At 48.5% G+C, this 18942-nt stretch overlaps 1 protein-coding gene across 17 annotated transcripts in view; it reads right to left on the reverse strand.

Annotated features, from left to right (window-relative positions):
• The window catches only part of EHBP1 (EH domain binding protein 1), a 213889-nt gene extending 195862 nt beyond the window's left edge, over window positions 1-18027 (reverse strand). For 13 of the 17 annotated variants that reach the window (XM_080584712.1, XM_080584705.1, XM_080584719.1 and 10 more), the window contains exons 1-2: window positions 17770-18027; window positions 16567-16987 (exon numbers count right to left, since the gene is read on the reverse strand). In XM_080584712.1, coding sequence (XP_080440838.1) covers window positions 16567-16670 — 104 coding nt within the window. In that variant the 5' untranslated portion in view covers window positions 16671-16987; window positions 17770-18027. The remainder of the gene's footprint in view (window positions 1-16566; window positions 16988-17769) is intronic. The other 4 variants (XM_080584711.1, XM_080584710.1, XM_080584718.1 and 1 more) reach the window with 1 other exon arrangement.
• Window positions 18028-18942: the final 915 nt, after the last annotated feature.

Below are 18942 nucleotides of genomic sequence, written 5' to 3' on the forward strand. Positions count from 1 at the left end.
AAAACCAAACAAAAGCCAAATATACCAACAACTAAGGATCTTAAAGAGATTTTCCAAATCACTGCTGTTTGTAAGATGGCCAAGAGCAACCTGAAAAAGACTATAACTAATTCTTTCAGGATCAGCTAAGCTGGAAATCAGCAGCATATTTAGTATGAATGTTTTAGAGCATGGGTTTCTAAAGAGGAAAAGAAAACAAAAACCAAACTGAACCTGCGGCATAGCTAAACCCATGCTGGTGTGGAAAGCACACAAATACACATAAATAAATCACGTCTTTCAGCCTTTTTTTTTTTTAATTAATTTTCATATATTGTATTTCTTCTGTTACAACCTGACCCAGGTTTCGCTGAAATCAGGAGCTCCCCCAGCCCGAGCCCTCCAACCAGCAGGGCAGCCCCGTGGCCAAGCTGTCCTCGCGAAGCAGCCAGGAGCACGGTCCTTCACACTTGGTTTTGCAGCACAGTGACCCACGCAGCCTCTTCCTTGGAAGGCAGACAGCTGGCAACTGCTATTCAATTGGAGGATGTTCCTCAAGGCACGAAGAGTCCTTTGCACCTTCAGCATTTTTGGATATAAGCTGCTGAGAACGAGCGCGGCCATTTCCTTGCCCGCGTTCCTGACGAAGAGGTAGAGACACCCCCAGTATCGGCTGTTTCCAAGTCCCTCTGTCACCCATCACACACACTCTTCCTCATCCCATGACATCCTGGTGGGCACTATATGTACCAATGAAACCCCAAATCCATACCCTCCTCACCCTGTAACACAAGGCCTGGTTTTGTTTTAGCCTGATGGCTGCTTTAGTCCACTGACGGATCTCAGCACGGGGCGCTTGTAAAGTAACATCTGCAGCCACAGAAGAGACTCCTGGATGCTGTCCAGGTTTTTTATTAAGTGGATTTGATGTCTTGCAGGCTGGATTCCAGTCTTGTACCATTAAATGAGGCAAACGGATAAGGAGACAGAGCCCCTCTATCCCACACAGCACACAGCTTAAAAGATTAAATAATTTTGTCTCACCCTAGATTTCAATTTTATTCTGATTTAAAATTTTTTATCTGTAAACACAACTGTGTCTGGTGTGAAGAGCGGTTCTCCTTGAAAGCAGAAACGTGAACAGAAAGGGAAGCTGGGTTGGTTCCTGGAGCAAAGCACACTTCTCATCTCACAGAGTGCTGAGAGGCGTCCCTTCCAAGCGAAGGGCAAGGTCCCCAGCCTTGCTGTAGCACCCGCTTGTGCCGAGCAAGGAAGATAACCCTGCCAGAGAGAGGCAAAAGCCTCCTACCAGATCACACACTGCGAGATCTGGCACTAAACGTGGATAAACAGAAAGAAAAAAATGATACTTTCAAGCGTTTAGAAGGGTAACAAGGTAATGAAATGAAGCAAAGTTAAATTATTAGATCTCAAAGCAGAGTTTGGATACACGTGCCTAATTAGGAGCAAAGAAGCCTAATGAATAAAGGCCCGCTCTATAAACTAACCACCAAGGGAACGGGAACCAATCTCAGCAGCCCAGCAGCACACAGAGCCCTGGGTGGGAAAGGCAGTTATGTGCGGAGTCATCAACACCGACACAGCCATGTGTGGGCACGCAAAGTCCCAGGGTCCTGCAAAAAATGAGATTTTCCACATATTTCAGCATACTTGACACAAAACGCACTTTTCATCTTCAAAACAAGCAAGGCTTAACAGCTGAAGCCTGCAAGGTTTTAACATATCAGGTTCTGGAGCGTTCAGCCCTCGCTGTGCCAGCGCTGGGTGCGTGGGGCAAGTCTCCACCGTGTCACACGAGAGCTTGGGAAGGACAGGCAGGCCAGCGGAGCATCGCTTGGGGAAAGCGAGACCGCCGCACCCGCGGCAAGGAGTCCTTCTCCTGACCGACAGCACCCAAACGAGAGTGCAACAGGGCTTTATTTATGCGCTTGTGCTCTAAGCCAGCTCTCCTTAGCTTACCCGGTTTGTGAGCACAGACAAGACCTTACTCTAAACACTTATCTCAGCTTGATCTGTTCATTTAACCTCATCCCTTGGGCTTTGACAGATGAGCGCTGGCATTTCTAGTGCTCACGCTTCAACCCACTGCTACCGTGCAGTAAAGATGCCTTCACCGTGAGCTTTCCTCCCCCCACGCCGTCCAGCAGAGGATCTGCAGCTCCTGGGACACAACCTAGCAGACTCAAGTCTTTAATTCCTGTTAATATTGTAGCAGGAAAAGGTCAGGACTCCCTCTGCCAAGCGCAGGGCTGCCCATGCCAAACACGAGGCACATCTACACACACAACAGCTCCTAAAAGCATTTAGCCCCCTGACACCCAGCCTCCGAGCAGCGAGGTCTTTCTATAAATACGTGCAACGATCCCAGAGCGCCCAAGTGATGCGCACAGCCTGTCCCCGGCACCACGAGGAGACCCACACCGAGACAAGCAGGGCCACGTGAGACCCTGAGGGGCTTGGTGGCTCTGCCACCCTGCGGGTGAAGCCTGTCCCTGAGTGGCAGCAGGGCAGAGGTGGCAGAGCAGCGGCTCGGGCACCGACATGCTCTCACATTGGACACTTGGGTTGAGCGTCCCCGGGATTTGAAGATGGATGCAGGCTGCCTCTTCTCCTCAGCCACACTCTTCCTTCTCCTCTTCCCTCTCCCAAGAAGAGAACGGGGATCACGTGTGCACAGGGAGCTTCCAGCAGGAACACCAAAGGGGTGGGAGAAAGGGTTTGAGTGACACCACTGACAAAACATCTGGAAGGTGAAGATGCCACACAGCCAGCTTGACGGTATAAACACAACCATTCAAAAGAGAAGAGGCGCCTACTTTCATCATCTGGCTTTGAAGCATTCAGTTTCCATACCCTTGTCCTCAAGAATCAGCCACGAACCAGAGCAGCAGCTACGAAAAGGCGCTGGGGGTCTCCTGGCTCGAGGATCAGAGCCAAGAGTTAGCCTGGCTCCAACCAAGCTCGGAGTGGTCCCCGCCGTTCAGCCTCATCAATATTTCAAATGTCTCACGTGCCACTTTATCTCCTCTTGCACTGCACATCACAGGACAGATATGCCGGAGAAACAAACAAGCAAAACAATAGCAGCAAACACCCCGCGCAGAACTGTTGGCATTTTTAAACGGTAGGAAATAAAGCGTGACTTTATCCCCAACGGCCACGTTCTCCCTCCCACAAGCGTTAGTTTTCGGGACTGATTTTGCGGATGGAATACGAAAGAGGAACCTGAAAATCACCTGAAATCCAAGCAGGAAATAAATCGCAGAAAAGATTCTGCTGCAATGGAGGGGGGAAGAAAAAAGGTGGATCGGTAATTCTAATCCAGCCCGCGGACGTCCGTATTGAAGTCAACGAGCTTAAGCAGCATATTCCAACAGCTCTGATTGTATCAGAGCAGCGATAAGCCTCTGTCCTGCTGGGCAGCTGCTGCTCTGCCGGGGCTCTAACGGAGCTCCATCCTACCCGCTTTAGCCCCAGAAGCCTCCGTAGAGCTTAACAGGGTCTTGGCCTTCATTTAGCACTATATTTTCTACATAAACGCCTCTATTTTTTATAGCACTTGGGGTTGAACGGTCAGGCAGCCCGCCACGACCGCTTGCAAGGGGCTCTGACACGCAGCGCAGGTCCCCTGAACTTCCCGCGCCGAAGCCATCAGCACGGAGCCTTTCAAGGGCAACAACACGCTTCAGGCACCCATCGCCCCGCTGAAGAGCGGCTCGGTCCTTAGTGTCGTTCTCTAATATATCGCCCCCATTGGATATCGAGTGTATCACCCCTGTTGGATAAAATATCGGTCCACAGAGGATGGATTTGGATCTTCGCGCAAATTCCTTCCTTCCTCTCACCTGGCACTCACCCATTACACATACTCTTCTCGTAATGCCAAGTCACTCACAGAAAAATAAGCAGAAAACAAACAAGAGCCCCCTCCCCACAGCTAAAAGCTTGCTGCAGGTCCTGCACCAGCCTGCGCTGACAGAGCTGCAGGACCGCAGGAATTTCACCCCAAATTCTCCGTGCTCGCTAGTTATTTCTGCACAGCAGAGCACCTCTTCACTTGCTTTACACCAGTGCCACAGAACTGAGAGCTGCTGCCTTCTGGCCTTTAAAGCAGACATAAATTTTCCTTATGAGTAATTGTGGACGTAAAGCTGTAGGAAAGCTGACGGAAGATGATTTGTGCACCCAAATTAGGGTGTGATAGAAAAGGTGACTTGTCTACGGTTAGCAGGGAAGCTGAAAGAAAGCCTGGTGCGGAGCCACTACTTTCTGACTTGTGTTGTTCAGACCACTGTTTCGAACCAAATGAGAAGCAAAAAAGATTTCATTCCCAGGCCCTACAAAAATCAAACCCCCTACATAGAAAAACCAGCATAGAATTCACCAAGCCTGCTCCGAACAAATGAGGGTGCTGAACTGACCAAGCCAGAATTATTTATATGAGGAGCAAAAAGAACTTTTACTAGTACCTTTAGTAACTGAAAACCTAGATAGCCTTGCAAGCTCTGCCACTTCCAGTACTTTCAACAAGCCTACTGTGCAGCTCCTGCCTGCGTGTGAATACAGCGAGCAACTTCTCTGCTGTGACTGGGAACTTGCCTTGGGACAGAAAAAAAATTGAACTCCCCCAGCCACACACGTACAGAACCAGCTTCCCAGGCTCACATAAAGAGTTAAATCATGCTTTGCTTTGATACAATAAGTAGCTCAAAAAAATGATAAAGTGTTATTATCTTCCTGTGACTGTGCATAAATGCATTAAATTATAAGAGCACGTAATGCTTCTGTAGGTGCTGCATTATTCCCTTTCCGCATCAACCACCTGCGGACTGGCACGTGCCACCTACACGGCCAACAACCTGCACAGAGACCCCGTGAGGAAAACCCAGCACGGTGACAACAGGAGGGTGCCTCAGTTTGAGCAGCCCGAGACGTGAATTTGAACTGAGTGGAATGACACCGAGGAGGGGCATACACGATGCAGTTTTCTTTACAAAGTCATAAACACTCCCTTGAATAGAAAATGCAGTATGAGAGCTCCTTTCAAATGCATTCAGAGGTTTTGGGTTTTGTTTATTGCTTTGCTTTTGTTTTTAAACATCATATGATAATAATAGCCAGGCTTTTCCTACCTGCATCTTAAGAGCAGAAATATTTAAGTTACATCATTTGTTTCCACTTACCAGAGGAAGAGTCCCCGGAACGCTTTAAATTTAGCTTTCTTCTTTAACAGTATGATTGTTACTATCACTGTCGTTCAAAAAAAAAAAGTGAAATCGTAATTAGCATTCATCAAGAGGAGCTGTAACCTCCCTTTTAAAATAGGCTCTGAAAGAACTGCGACTCTTACAAATTAGGAAAGTGAAACATTGAGATGTGTGTTTGAGCAAAGCCTCATTTTATTCATCTATGGGCCATTAGTGACATCCAAGCACGCAGTACTGACTCCAGCTCCTGCCCTATGATTTGTACAGCTATTTTTAGGATTCACACTTAAAAATTCAAGTGAAGATGGAGCCCTCCCTTGACACGAACAGAGGCGCAGCAACATTTTCGATAATCAAGGCTTGCTCGGGACAATTTTTGTGATAAGAAAAATTTCTTCAATTAGGGAAGCAACTCTGAGCTGGAACAGTTGCTCTGGTACAAGAGAAAATATAAACCCACTTTCTATTGCTGCACGAGTGCTTAAACTGGCTGCGCAGCTATTTACATGAAAATGCCTCTAGATAAGGTACTTGTGTGCTGCTATCTCCTGTCTGAAGGAAGAATAGGTGCTGCGTGACATTGATTGCAAAGGCACAGGAAAACAGTGGAGCTGCTGCATATAGATGAGCTCTGAGTATACTTGCGTGTATTGCCTCTTCAGCAAAATCAAGCCTGAAAGCTCCGCAAGACCCAAAATTCCAGTTTTAAGGTGGAATGGCGTAAGGGTTGGCTGGGTCAGCACGCTTCTGTCTGTGCAACAAAAAATTGATGGCAGCTGAAAGGAACTGTACCCGACAGGAGAATAAGCTCCTGGACCGGGCACTACAACGAGGTACTTCGCTGCTTCAGAACCACTTAACCTGCCAGCAAAACGGCGCATGGTTGTAAGCAAAGTGAGACTTCAAACCCTGCTAAACTGTGTGCCCAGCACCGCTGGGAGCCTCCCAGAGTACACAAAGGCGGACAGGATTTGTCCCTTACACCTACTGCCACCCACTCCACTGTTCGTTGCCAGCACCCAGGCTTTCCCTCCTCTTAAAATTCATCAGCAAACACTGACCTCCTATAGGCACGCTGCATCTTGAACCCTACATATTACGCAGGTGACAGACTTCTCTGTCCTGTTACCAGCTTCCATAAATGCATTTCCCTGCTCCTAACTTCTGCTTTGCTGAAAGGGATGTTCCACACAAAAAGGAAGTTAAGACCCCAGCAATAAAATACAAGCTAACCAAAGAGATGACATTGGCAGAAATGCAAGAAGGCTCCACGGCTGTTCCCCGAAATAATTATTTTTGCTTCGCATATGAGTTGCTTGTATGTAGGTCACTGGTTTTGTATCCCCAAACACAACAGGACCTGCTTGTACAGGCAGACCCGAAGACATTCAAACGGGCCAAAAAACCTTATATTTTGCTCCTTACCCCTCTGCTCACCCAACAGCTCAGCTCACATCGCAGCTCATCCTTCCCATCACTGAGCAACACTGCAACGAGCACATGTCCCATGTAAAACGCAGTAAGGCCAACCATTTTTGAAGGCAGCAGATGAGGGAACAAAACATGTAGGAGACCTGTGACAAACCTCACCAAGCCTCCTCTGTGCCCAAAGGAAGAGGGGGGTAGAAAAGTTCTTCTGCAAGGCTAACAAGGCAGCAGGCTCCTGATTCTCTGGGCTCTAACAGGGCTCCATCAGCCACAAAAGATATCAACAGTTCTCACAGAGAGGTAGACAGAAGTTAAGGTAGACTGCAGTCTTCTTATAGTCAAAAGTAGCTCAAAATTTTCCCCCCACTTAAAATTTGTTGACTCAATTGCAAATCAAGCAAGCACCTTCTTCGTAACAGCTGCTGCTAAAACAAGAAGTATTCCATTTCCCCCCAGCAAGCGCTCTACTTCTCCAAAATTTATTTCAGACAAATCCATTCTGCTTGCCCCAGTCAGCACGTTTTTCCAGGGGGACGCAGACTTGTTGCTTTGCAAGTACTTCATCGGGATCCTCCCCGGACAACAGGACTGAACCTACAGGCGAGAATTGCCCTATTCCTGCACCCCGTACCTGGCAGCGGGGAAGGAGGCAGGCACTGCCACCTGCAGCAGCACGACTAGCCATGCTGCCCCCAGGGGCAGTGCCCTCACCCCAAGCTTTCTACATTACTGTTTCTTTTTTTGTTTGTTTGTTTACTGGACAGTTTTACAGCCAGGGACTAAGGCAGGCATCACGTCTCAAGCACCAGATGCCCACACTTTGAGCATTATGCATGCTCGCACACTATTGTCTCAGTTCTGTCAGAAACCCCCACAATTACATCAGCCACTATGAGAACTCTGGGGGTTAAAATTACTCTTGCTTATCTTGCAATTCAGAAATGAAAAAAAGAGACAAATCCCATTTACTGTAGGAAAAAAGGAACCCATTGGAAAGAAAATAATTCCTACACAGTTTTAATATTGTCTGTGTCTTGGTATTCTGAAAGGGTGTGAAGGCACTAGAGCTCAAAGCAGACATCTAAAAGGAGGAAAGAAAATGATTTTAGCAAGAAAATGAAAAATGAAAAGCAAAGCCTGCCACCCAAAAGAACTCCTTTTTCTACATACACAAACCCCAATAAACAGAGATAAGAGCACCATCCCCACAGGTATTTTAAAAGGATCTTTTAAAAGGCATTAACGGTAAATGTTAATATCCTAGATATGCCTCAGCTAGATTCTTTTGCTTTTTGTGGTATGAGAGGAAGTGGTGAAAACAGGGTCAGGACTTTCCCATTCTTAACATTTTCTTACACGTCGGAGATAAAGGAATGCAAGGGGAAGTTTCATGAATATTCACTTGCTTAAAAGCAACTTATTCCAAGTGCTCTATCCAGTTCAGATCTGCATTTGAAGATAGGAGCAATTAAAAACTCTTGTTCTCCTGCAAGTTTTCTGCAGCCTAACAGCTCCTGTTCAGGTTACCTACAGGAAGAGACAAACCACTACATCAGTTTTCCAGAAGACAGCGGGTACAAGCAGAAAAACCCCACAGCCAAACTGGTAAGAACATCCAGACTCGCCCGCCCAGAAGCATGGCTCCAGAGCTGCAACGATGGCAGGTGTTAGCAGCAGCTATCAGGGCTAAACCCTCTGCTAACAAACTGCAAATAAAGCAGCAACAGGTTGGTTTAGAAATGCACGGGCTGCTGAGGTAGATCTTTGCTGGAAAAGGGAATTAAGCTGTTGTGACAACTCTTCTCTGTTTTAATTCCCCTCCTCATGCACTGCCATAAACAAGGGGATTCAGAGTTTCCTTAATGAGCAGTCCCTGAAAGTAAAGGAAGTTCACGGTGCACACTGAGCGGCAGCGCACCACGTGCGGCCAACTGCACTCAGTGGTCCAGATTCTCCCATTACTCCGTTTAATTTGGCTTTTGATATTAACAGTTACTACGCAAACACATCCTCCCAAGAGCAGCTGGGAAGGGAAAGCCAGCTTACGGCACTGGATTGAAAAGCACAGGCTTCAGTACCATCATCTTCGCCCCGAAGAAAGCTCGGGATGGCCAACGTCTGAGGGAATCGGGCAGCACCACACCTGATGGGAAGCCCAGAGCCGACTTGAGCCGGCACAAAGCGAGGCGATGGGGCTCGCCCCGCCAGGTTGGCATGAGCACGTGCTCCTGGGAAAGCTATACAGCCACTGAAACGCACAGCTGGCCCCAAAGCAGCCAGTGCCACCCATCTGCCAGCCCCGGCTAGCTCCAACCCTTCAGGTAGCAGCAAGGACACAAACGCTGCTTCTGGGCAAGGTAGGGGATGGCCCCAGGGAAGTGAGAGGTAGCAGTGGGGGTCGTGGTAACGTGTGGGTCAGAACTGAGGTGACACAGTGAGTCTGAACAGGCCACCAAGTGTTTTAAGTCAGCTGTCCCTGGAATGGGAAATGATCTTGCCCTTGTGATGTTTGGTCAGCACCAAAGCTGTTTTTCAAAGCATACGCGTTAGAAAAGAAAGAGCAAATCTGCTAGTGTGCTGCTTTGATGCAGCAGCTCACCCAAAACGAAGCCCACAGAACGGCTGCAGGACTGAGCGTGCACATGAAATAAAACCCAAAGCCAGTTTATGCTAAAATTAATACACAGAGCCACGGAGATCACAGTTCAGCAGCTGCAGACAGTTAAGCAGCTGCACAGCCCGGCCATAGCTTGGCAGTAATCCTCAAGAAAGTCTCCTTAAATAATAACGAAGTCAAATAGAAATAAGAAAGGGCCCGCAACAACAAGTCTCCACCACAGGGAGAACCTCAGCAGGCGCACACGAATCAGTTCCGCGCTGCCTATCTCCAGAGGCTCGCAGGCGGCTGGAAGCAATGGCTGAGAAGGGCTCGCACTCCTGAGTCACCCCAAAGGCTCGTGCATTGGGAAGCCCTGCAGTGACAGCGCGGGCACTGACTCACGGCCTGGCTGAGTTACTCCAAGCTCTTTGAGATGCTCCTGCCCGCAGCTGCGGCTGGTCCCTGCCCCCTGGCAGGTTTTCCTTCCTTCCCCCTGCATCTGGGCAGCACAGGGGATCTGCGCGCGCTGCTCCGCTCGCCTTACAAGCCCGAAACGAGGCTGCTGGCAGCTCACGGTGGCACACCGGGGCAGAGGAAGGCAGGGGAACACACTTGCTAAGGGACAGTGACATCTTGGCTCCGCTCCTGAATCCAGTGAGCCTCGTGAGTCAGGGCCTGAGCCACCAGCAACGGCAGTGCCATTTCTGCTAATTTTAGCTCACGCTTAACCCACAGCTCCTGAGTCCCTGCAATGCATCTCCAGGTGCCAAAAGCCGCAGCTATCCTGTGCCTCCACTGCCAAACCCCACGGCTTCCCAGCTGAGAGGCAATGCGCTTCCACCAACCGTACGCAGCAGAAATACATTTTTCAAACAAAGACAACAAGAGGAAGAAAACAAGGGCTGCTTTATTTACCCTACTGCTGTGTGCATATCTTAAAAGCAAGGAACAAAAGTTCAGAACTGAATAGTTCCTGTGTTTCAGAGTCCACTCCGGGACACGCAGAGCGGGCTGGGGAGTGTCCCACGGCGAGGCAGCAAACAGCCCACGAGCGGCAGTGCCCACCCCGAGGAGCAAAAGCAGAGAGAGGGGCAAGGGAAGCGGCACGCTCGGCACACAATCCCCTCGGAGTAAACCGGGAAAGCCTTCACAAGTAAACAAATAGCCCCCTCCGTCCTCACAAAGCCACCCAAGCAGAATGCTCTTGCAGGGGGCAGCTGAAGGGTTCATTTTATAAGAGTTTCCTCAGATTTAGCCAACCTTACCAGCCTCCTCCTCTCCTTATTCACACCAGGCTGTGAAAGGGGCTTCAGCTCTCTCCAACCAATTAAAAACTAATTGAAGTAACAGACTGGCACTACACAGCCCGATAGACTGAAGACTCGGCTCAGCTGAGGCCTCCACAATGTCAAAATATTTCATTTTATTTAACCTCTTAACACTGAAAGAGCTGAGAAGAGCATTCACAGCGATCCAATCCTGAAAAAAAAATACCTTTATTCCTGCTTGAGTCCACCGGGTTCAAAGGAACAGTGCACGTACTTTACTGTACGCACGCAACAGTGCCTGCAGGAACAGAGCCAGGTTTTATTTACTTGCAAAGTTCTGCGAGGAAGTTGACCACACACAGCTTCTCTCAAAAAAATAAAGCTGTATTTTATTTATTCGAGGAGAGAGCCCCGTCCCTTTAAATGAGTGAATGACAGGCCATTAGGATGGATTTGTCTACACATGGCTATAACCTAATAACTTCTGCTTCTGACAATTATTTTTGTTACTGCCAGGATGGTAAACGAAGTCATGGAACTGCTGGAAAGAATTCTGTCTCTCAAAGACAAATACAACTCTGAGCAACTATTTATGATAAACCCAAGTCTCCCTGCATTAGAGGAAAAAACTTGGTGCCTGGGTCCAGCAATGAGGTCTTGTAGGGACCGCTCACAGGGTTTCCAATCCTCCCAAAGGGTTACTGCAAACAGAAAGCGGGTGTAAGCATGCAGCACTGACAAGGAGAGATTTCACATTCACCTGTACCCCTCCTATTAAAACCATCTTTGCTGCACAACACGCAGCCACCAATTTAGATGAGAAACCCCTAACTTGTGGTCCATGGCACCGCCGTACGGATATAGAGGTGGCCAGGGGCCAGCTTGGGAAGGCAGGGCACGAAAGCAGCTGGTGGGAAGGAGTCAGGACTGGGAGACAACCCCCTGACAGAAGCCAGGCACAGAGCCCAAAGGAGCAGATCTGGATTTCTGACGTGAAGCATTTTCTTTTGGGTGCAAAGGAGGGAGAGATGCAAGCTGGCAGAGAACTGCTTTTGCATGTGGACAATAAGTGTTTTAATTGTCTGCAGGAAGAAAGGGACAAGACTGATCTCCGAGGCAGCTGGCGGTGATTATTTGGAAAGAATAAGTTTGATACACAATTTAATCCCTCAAGAAGCCCTCAGACAAAACTGGAAATGAATGAAGAAAAAAAGTAGTGAGATGTATTTACAGATGGAGATAATTTGGAATGGAATTGGAGATCTAAATGAAGAGTGTGAGGACAGTATAATTTAATTGAGAAGGAAAGAAAAAAGCTAAAAACCAAGTGAAACTGCCTAATGCTTCCTTTGCATGAGCCGTACTTGTTCTGGTACACCTACACGGCCATCACACAACTGCAAGTCCAATCAAAAACTCAGAACAAGCCCATGACAAAAATCATGGGTCATGGGAAAAGCAACTCAGAAGTTCCTGAATTCACCTGCAGCTCTCTCTCTTTCTGGCACACATTTCAATGTGATTCACCTTAATAATTAAAAGCACTTAGGTGCTCACAGAATTCCCCCTTAATGGCTATGCAAAGCACGGAAATGAACCGAGCAACCTGACAGCCTGACCCTGAACAGGCAACCCGCAAGGATTTCCACCTCCAGCAGTCAACTCCAGGTCTTTCGGCAGCCTTCAGCACCAAGGAGTTTGCTGGAAAGCAGGGACCAGAAGGCAAGCAGACTGGTGTGAACTGTGCAATCTCAGGAAGCTCGTTTCTCTCCCATGCACAGTGCATGCCAAATCTCAAAATTCCTACAGCATCCAGTTATGAAACTACAATAGAAGAGAGAAACAGATGGCTAAAGCCTTTAGAAAAAAAAAAAAGATTAAGCATTACTTCATTTGCAAAAGAGAAAGATGTATTTGAAAATACAGAGCCTACTTCAGACCATACCTAATTGATATAAAATATGCCACTCGCCTGGTGGAAATGCAGCCTGCCTTCCGTTCAGGCAGCGTGCACGAAAGTTTAACCCTTTTAGAACACCACAGCTTAGTGTGGTTTTCAGAAGGATTTAAAAGCAAAGCAGTTCATAGAGATGACAACAGGCATTATACACATTGCTAAAAACCACACATTTCTCCAGCTCCAAAGCAACTGCTGGATGGCAAATCCTATAGGAACGTTACCCTTTTCCAGCGCTTTTAGGCAGCACCTACACTCAGGCGAGCAGCTTTCCTGCTCATAAGAGCACCTAATGGACAACAACATATTAAGAACTTGGAAATGAGGCAACACCACACTTGAAGATCCCTGACTTGCAAGACATTACACACAAACAAGGGAACATGAAAGCCAGCCTGAGGAGCTCACGGGTTAGGCATTAGATGCTTCATCAGCCCTGTAAAAGTGCCACCACGGCTCCAGGTCCAAGCCCAGGAACTGGTCTCTGGTCTAAAAGCGCACTTTCTCCTGGGAGGCTCTTCAGCTGCGCCTGTTCCTCAGACGAGCGTTGACTCAGTGCTTGAACACAGGCCTCTGGCAGCTGAGGAGCCCCAGGGAGCCCCAGGATCTGTGTGGGGCCTGACAGGGGAATCAAGAGGAGCCCTGTGCTTCCCTGAGCTGGCAGCCTAAAGCCACCTCCACCAGCACCAGCAGAATCGGGTCGCAGCACTCCTGTCGAGGTGCCCAGCATGCTCCTAGCCCTGCTAGGACAGCCCTAGGAAGCAAATACTTCCCTTTGCACCTCCCAGTACATACACAGTGACATAAGTGAAATGCATGAGACTGATTTCTCTTTTTTTGGTTTGTTTTTTCTCCTCAGTGAGACTAAATGAAATCTCCTACCATGCGCAGCCCTTTCAGGCCAGGACTGCAGCTCGCCTGCAAGGCTGGGTGGAAAATCCTTGCGCTGCCCCAGCTTATCCCAAGGGTAAGCGGAGGATGACACACTCCAGCCCTGCCAAGCGAGCGCCTTTCAGAAATCAAATGCTTATATGATTAATGCAAAGCATTGCGTTTTCACAGTAGCAGGAGTCACTAATCCATATTAAAGACCAAGGCTGCATTTATTTATATATTTAACGAACAGCTCGAAATGAACTAACTGCTCAATTTTTCAAAGGTACTGAGCCACCACAGTAATTAGGTCTGGGTCAGAAGGAGCAGACAGAATGCCACAGAAGCAGCACAGTCCTGCTAATTACCCAAAAAAAAAAGGTTTTTCTAATGACACAGTGACAACGCTGGACTATCTATCACAACCTGTCTCCCCCAAACACCACTAATGAACAGCAATCATCTGAGGCTAGCTGCCTTTAGTCGCTGACAGAAACGAGAATCAGAAGTTGCAGACAGCAGAAAAAGCAAGCAAAGGGATTTTCAGCCAGTGCTGGAAAAATGATGCTGTACCTACAGATAATCCTTTTAAAGAGTGAAGCAGCACCACCAGAGGGGTAGTGACTTCCCACACAGCAAGCATACACACTGCTTTTGTTTCTGGAGTTATTTTGAATGCTAAGTAAAAAAAAAAAAATAAAAAAATCCATCAACACAAGTTCGGAGGAGTCAAAAAGCATCACAGCCTACCAGAAACCCACCCAATGTTGCAAACTGCACACGATCAGTAATAAAAATCGTCTAAAGCAAGTCACTTGCTGAAGAGTTAGATAAATGGAAGCCTAACAGAAGACAGCAGTTCCCAGAGAGACACGCAGCCTGTTTTGGCCATGCACAATCCCTGCTCACAAACACATCTCAGATAAAGTGTGTTTATGACTGCATTGTCATTTATTTTAAAATATGAATGGAGTATTCTTTTCCTGCAGAAACACTGCATTGTTAAAATGCCAGCGCATTAAAATAACTTAGTGCTTACTCCATATTGATCAAAATACACTTGCAGTGTGGAGCTACCAGCACAGACTACAGCACTGACACGTAATATACGTTAGGACCGCTTTCAGTAAGAACTAGCATATGGTGTTCATTTTTTCCCTTTTGTTTTCACTTGTACCAAATTCAGACAAGCGTTAGAAATAGGAGAGCTAGTGATCCTATCAGCACGTGCAAAACCGTATCATCCCCAAAGTTAATGAAAGACTTAGCTGAATGTTACCAAAATACACAAATATCTCCCCTTTTGTTTCATAGAGGAGTTCCACTTATGACAGCAACACTGTATCATAGCTTGCATGTTTAAAGAACATTTTTGTTAAGGCTCTCCAAACAAGAGGAAGCAGAACAGAAAAGCCTACAATCAAATGACTGCGTGAATGATGTTTTCCCCCATTGTTTTTTTTCCTAGAATTCATCCACATTTTGCTACCATACTGTTGTTTTTTCATAACCAATACAAGCACCAATCTAGCATGTATTTACATTAAAGAAAGTAAAATCAAGATTCAGAAGGAAAACCTACTTTTTAAAAAGCAACCTGCATATTTGAGGTTTTGAAAGACTCTATCGCAACTTCATACACACGCATTTTGCTAGGCGGGTACCCTAGCTTATGACTAAACAATAAGAATTGTTTCTAAAATAACAGCATTGCTCACAAGAAAACTTTCATGCATGGCTATTTCTTAAATCAAGTGAAAGTTCATTGCAGATCCAATCTGAACACTCCCTTGGAGCATTCATACTTTAGTGCTGAAGCATTCTGCAAATTCACAAGGAAGGAGTGAAAGTGAAAACAAGGGCCAAAAGAGGATTGGTTTATGTTAAAAAGAAAAAAAAAGCCATGCACCATCACAAGCACAACTACAAAAAAAAAAATAATTGAAATCACCGTAGAATACTCTTTGGCCTGAACTAACCAGTAGATCACATGAGATAACCACAACAGTCTCTTTCAACTTTCAAAAGGTTTTTATTCATGTTTGTTCTGTGAAGGAAAGTTCAACTTCCAAAACGGTTCTGTTTCTTAATAATCTTTCAAGACATTTTAGGCATGAAGACAGCTTGATTAAAAAAAAAACAAACAACTTAACCTGACAGTATTCCTTTAAGGCAGAGCAGCGAGCAGCCTTCCAGCACAGATTTCCAACTCCAAGAGATAGAACTGAAATTTGTAGAGGCAATTACTCATAACCAGTGAAAGCAGCCAGTGCAAGTGCCAGCCTTGCCAACAAGAAGACAGGCCAAGTATTAGAAGGGAGGCTGCAATTTATTACAAAACAGTTTGAACATCTCAGTCCACGAGGTCTGGAAGGCAATTTCTCTGTCCCCTGACACTACAAGCTCAGATTAATGTGAGGAATTATGGCAGTAACATCAATATCCCAAACATATAAAAGCACACTTAGGTATTTGTATAATGGAGATGTTTGCTAGCAGACTATCTGAAAGCTGTTTCCAGTCTTCCCCTATCAGCTGTATTTAAGTTCCTTCTGTACAGGAAGGAAGATGTGCCTGCGCCAGACCCGTACAATTAACTATAAACTGCTGTCTATGTCTAGTCAGCTCCAAAGCCATCCAGCCGGACCACTTAGGCACGAAATTCTGTCTGGCTAAACAAGCACCTTCAGACAATTCCCAAGTATGCCTCTCGCCTCCTCCCATTGAAAGATGGAAAGGAACAAGGAAAGGAAGGCGGAGAGCCAAAACATCTTCAGGTAAAAAAAAAAAAAGTCACTATCAGAATTGTTTGTACCCTATATTACACACCACTGTTTTCAGGACCGATCTCAAATGCCTTGGTCTGCTAACAGTAGCGTCAGCAGATAACATTCAGCATCCAGAGGTGTGTTGGAAGTCAGAAAACAAATCTCAGAAAATATCTTAAAAATAAATAAAAAGCAAGAGACACTAAGTCACAGGTGCTGAGCTCATAAATGCACCGCCCCACGTGACAGTAACGCCAGCTAAGAAAATCAGAATAGAGAATGAAACCAACAGGTCCAAAATAAGTACTCAGCAAAGCACTCAAGAGAGACGATGGGGAAGTAAGAGAAAGCGAGGGAAAGCAAGGCCAATGCACACACCAAACGGTACACAATAAGCAACATCCTCCCTATTTCAGCATCGGTAACTTCCTCCACCGTTTGTGCAGCAACACGAGCTGCTCCTTACCATTTTTTGGTGCACTCCACCATCAGCTCCTGGTAAGAGGCCACAAACTGGAACTTGGATGCATGTTTCCCAACACGCTGCAGTCTTTTCCAAACTGAAGCCATGACGGCGAGAAATACCAGTCCTGTGACAGAGTAGCAACTCTGTGAATACCAATGTAGGTTTAAGGGTGTATGTGCTCAATGCTAGCAGATTTCTAGACAGATACAGTAAAAACAATGCACAAGAAGCTTGAGGGGATGTCTACAATTCATATTCTGGCTCTCCCTTCTTCACGGGAAAAATCCCATCGTAGCTGAATGGCTCATCCCTGTCCAGGAGCAGCATGCAATAGGCGCGGATGAGTAAGAGAAAGACTGAAAGGAAGTTCTCTCATGGAATCATCATTCCTCACGCAGTGGATGATGTGGAGACTGCAGGACTGGAAGACAAAAAAGACAGGGGGAGAAAACATCGGTTAACGTACGACATGCTACAGCACTGCAGGCGCGTGCCATCGGGTACCCTTCAGACAGCTACCACGAACCTCAAAAATATACCCCCCTCCCACCAATTAACTAAATAAATCAGAACGCTGCAGCGATGTCAGGAATGCAAACCACAAGACTATTTGGAAACATATCAACACGTCCTCTTCTTTTTTTTTTTTTTTTTAATCGGCACCATCGTAACTGGCAGCGAGAAAAACAGAAAAAAAGGGGGGGGGGGGGGGGGGGGGGACACTGAAAACCGAATCCCTCGGAAGCATCCCCGGGCATCACGGCGGAGGTGCCGCCGGTGTGCGCCCAGCGGGAGGGCCACGGGGGGAGCCAAGTTCTTTGTCTGCGAGCCGACGACAAAAGGTGTAACAGTTGTTTTCTCCCTCACACACGCACGCACACACGCATGCCCTGCTCCCATGTCTCCTCCCGAGGAGCTGCGGGCAAACAGGCGGTACAGCCGGCACGCCCGTGCCCGGCTGGGGGCACCCCGAGCCCTGCCCGCCCAGGACCCCCCCGTTTTCCCCCCCCCGCACCCTCAGGGCTCACAGACACCGATGAGGTGCGAGGAGAGCCCCCACCCCCCCGGACCCCTCACAGCACCTCACGGCGGCCCGGCGGCACCCCCGGGGCTCCCCCCGCTCCCCTCCCAATCCCACAGCGCAGCCGTTGGGGTTTAAAAATTTAAACCCCAACGGCCGGCGGATGGGTGGGGGGCGCTCACCTGGCCCCCGGTCCTCACACGGGAGGGTCTCGGGCGGCGCTGCCCGTTACCGCGGCGGCAGCGCCCCGCGGCTGTCGTCCCGCGGCCTCATGGCTGAGCCCCGGGCTCACGCCGTGCCCCGTCAGGGTCCCGTCACGCTCCCGGTCACGCTCCCGGTGCCGTCCCGGCGGGCGCAGCCCGGCCCCGCCGCGCCTCACGCCGCCACCATCGCCCCCCTGCCGGCGCTGCGCTGAGGGGAGGTGCAGCCCGGCCCGGCTCGTCCCGCCCCCGACGCGCCATTGGTCCAGCCGCCCGCCCCCGCGCGGCTCATTGGCTGCCGCCCCACGTCCATCACCGCCAGGCAGAGAGGGGCGATCCCCGCGCAACGGGGAGGGAAGGCGAAGCCCGCAAGCCCTCCTCTCCCATCCCCACGCAGGCTTTTTTTTGATTGGTCGCGGCGCTCGGGAAGGCGGGGCTGAGTGAGAGGAGAGCGCAGTCGATAGGCGAGCGCGACTGCCCGTCAGCGCGGGAGAGCGCGGCGATTGGCAGAGGCGCTTCCTAAAGCCGTGAGGAGCGGGCTGCCAGGGGAGGGGCGGGGCCTGAGGGCGGCGGGCTGGGGCCGGGCGGGGTCCCCCGTCAGGTGCGCTCTGGGGCAGGAGGGGCCGTTTGTCCCTCGCACAGCCCTGCTGGCTTTATTCCTAAAGTTGTCTCACGTAAACACTAAGCACAGCTGACCCTTACACTTGTCTGCTTTATGTCCCGGATCCCACCCAGCATCCCGGCTGGCTCCCAAATCCTTGGCCACGGTTCTGTTGTCCTCCAGCTGGACGGCTCCTGGCGTGTGGAATAAACGCGGGAGGCCCGGGGGCTGCTCGGTGACTTGTGTTCCAGACATCATTATTTATTAACATTTTCCATTTCCTTCATAGTTCTCGGCTTCAGGTTACACCAGGCCAAAGAAGAGCGCAGCACATGGCATCTTTTTCCTTCATTGTAGGGGGGGATTGCAACACAGGCAACGCTCCTATTATCCCATGGGTTACCAACAGTAACCCATTACAAACGGGTTTTACAATCCGTGTCTAGCAATCCGCAGCTCTGGCGATTTTGGGGAAAGCTGTGGAATCCAAAGGGTGTGAGCAATTACTCTGAAAAGGGCAAGATCCTTGGCCGTGATGCAGGAGGAATCGTAGC

Source organism: Anser brachyrhynchus, assembly GCF_964034855.1.
Source record: "Anser brachyrhynchus genome assembly, chromosome: 3".
Classification (NCBI taxonomy): domain Eukaryota; kingdom Metazoa; phylum Chordata; class Aves; order Anseriformes; family Anatidae; genus Anser; species Anser brachyrhynchus.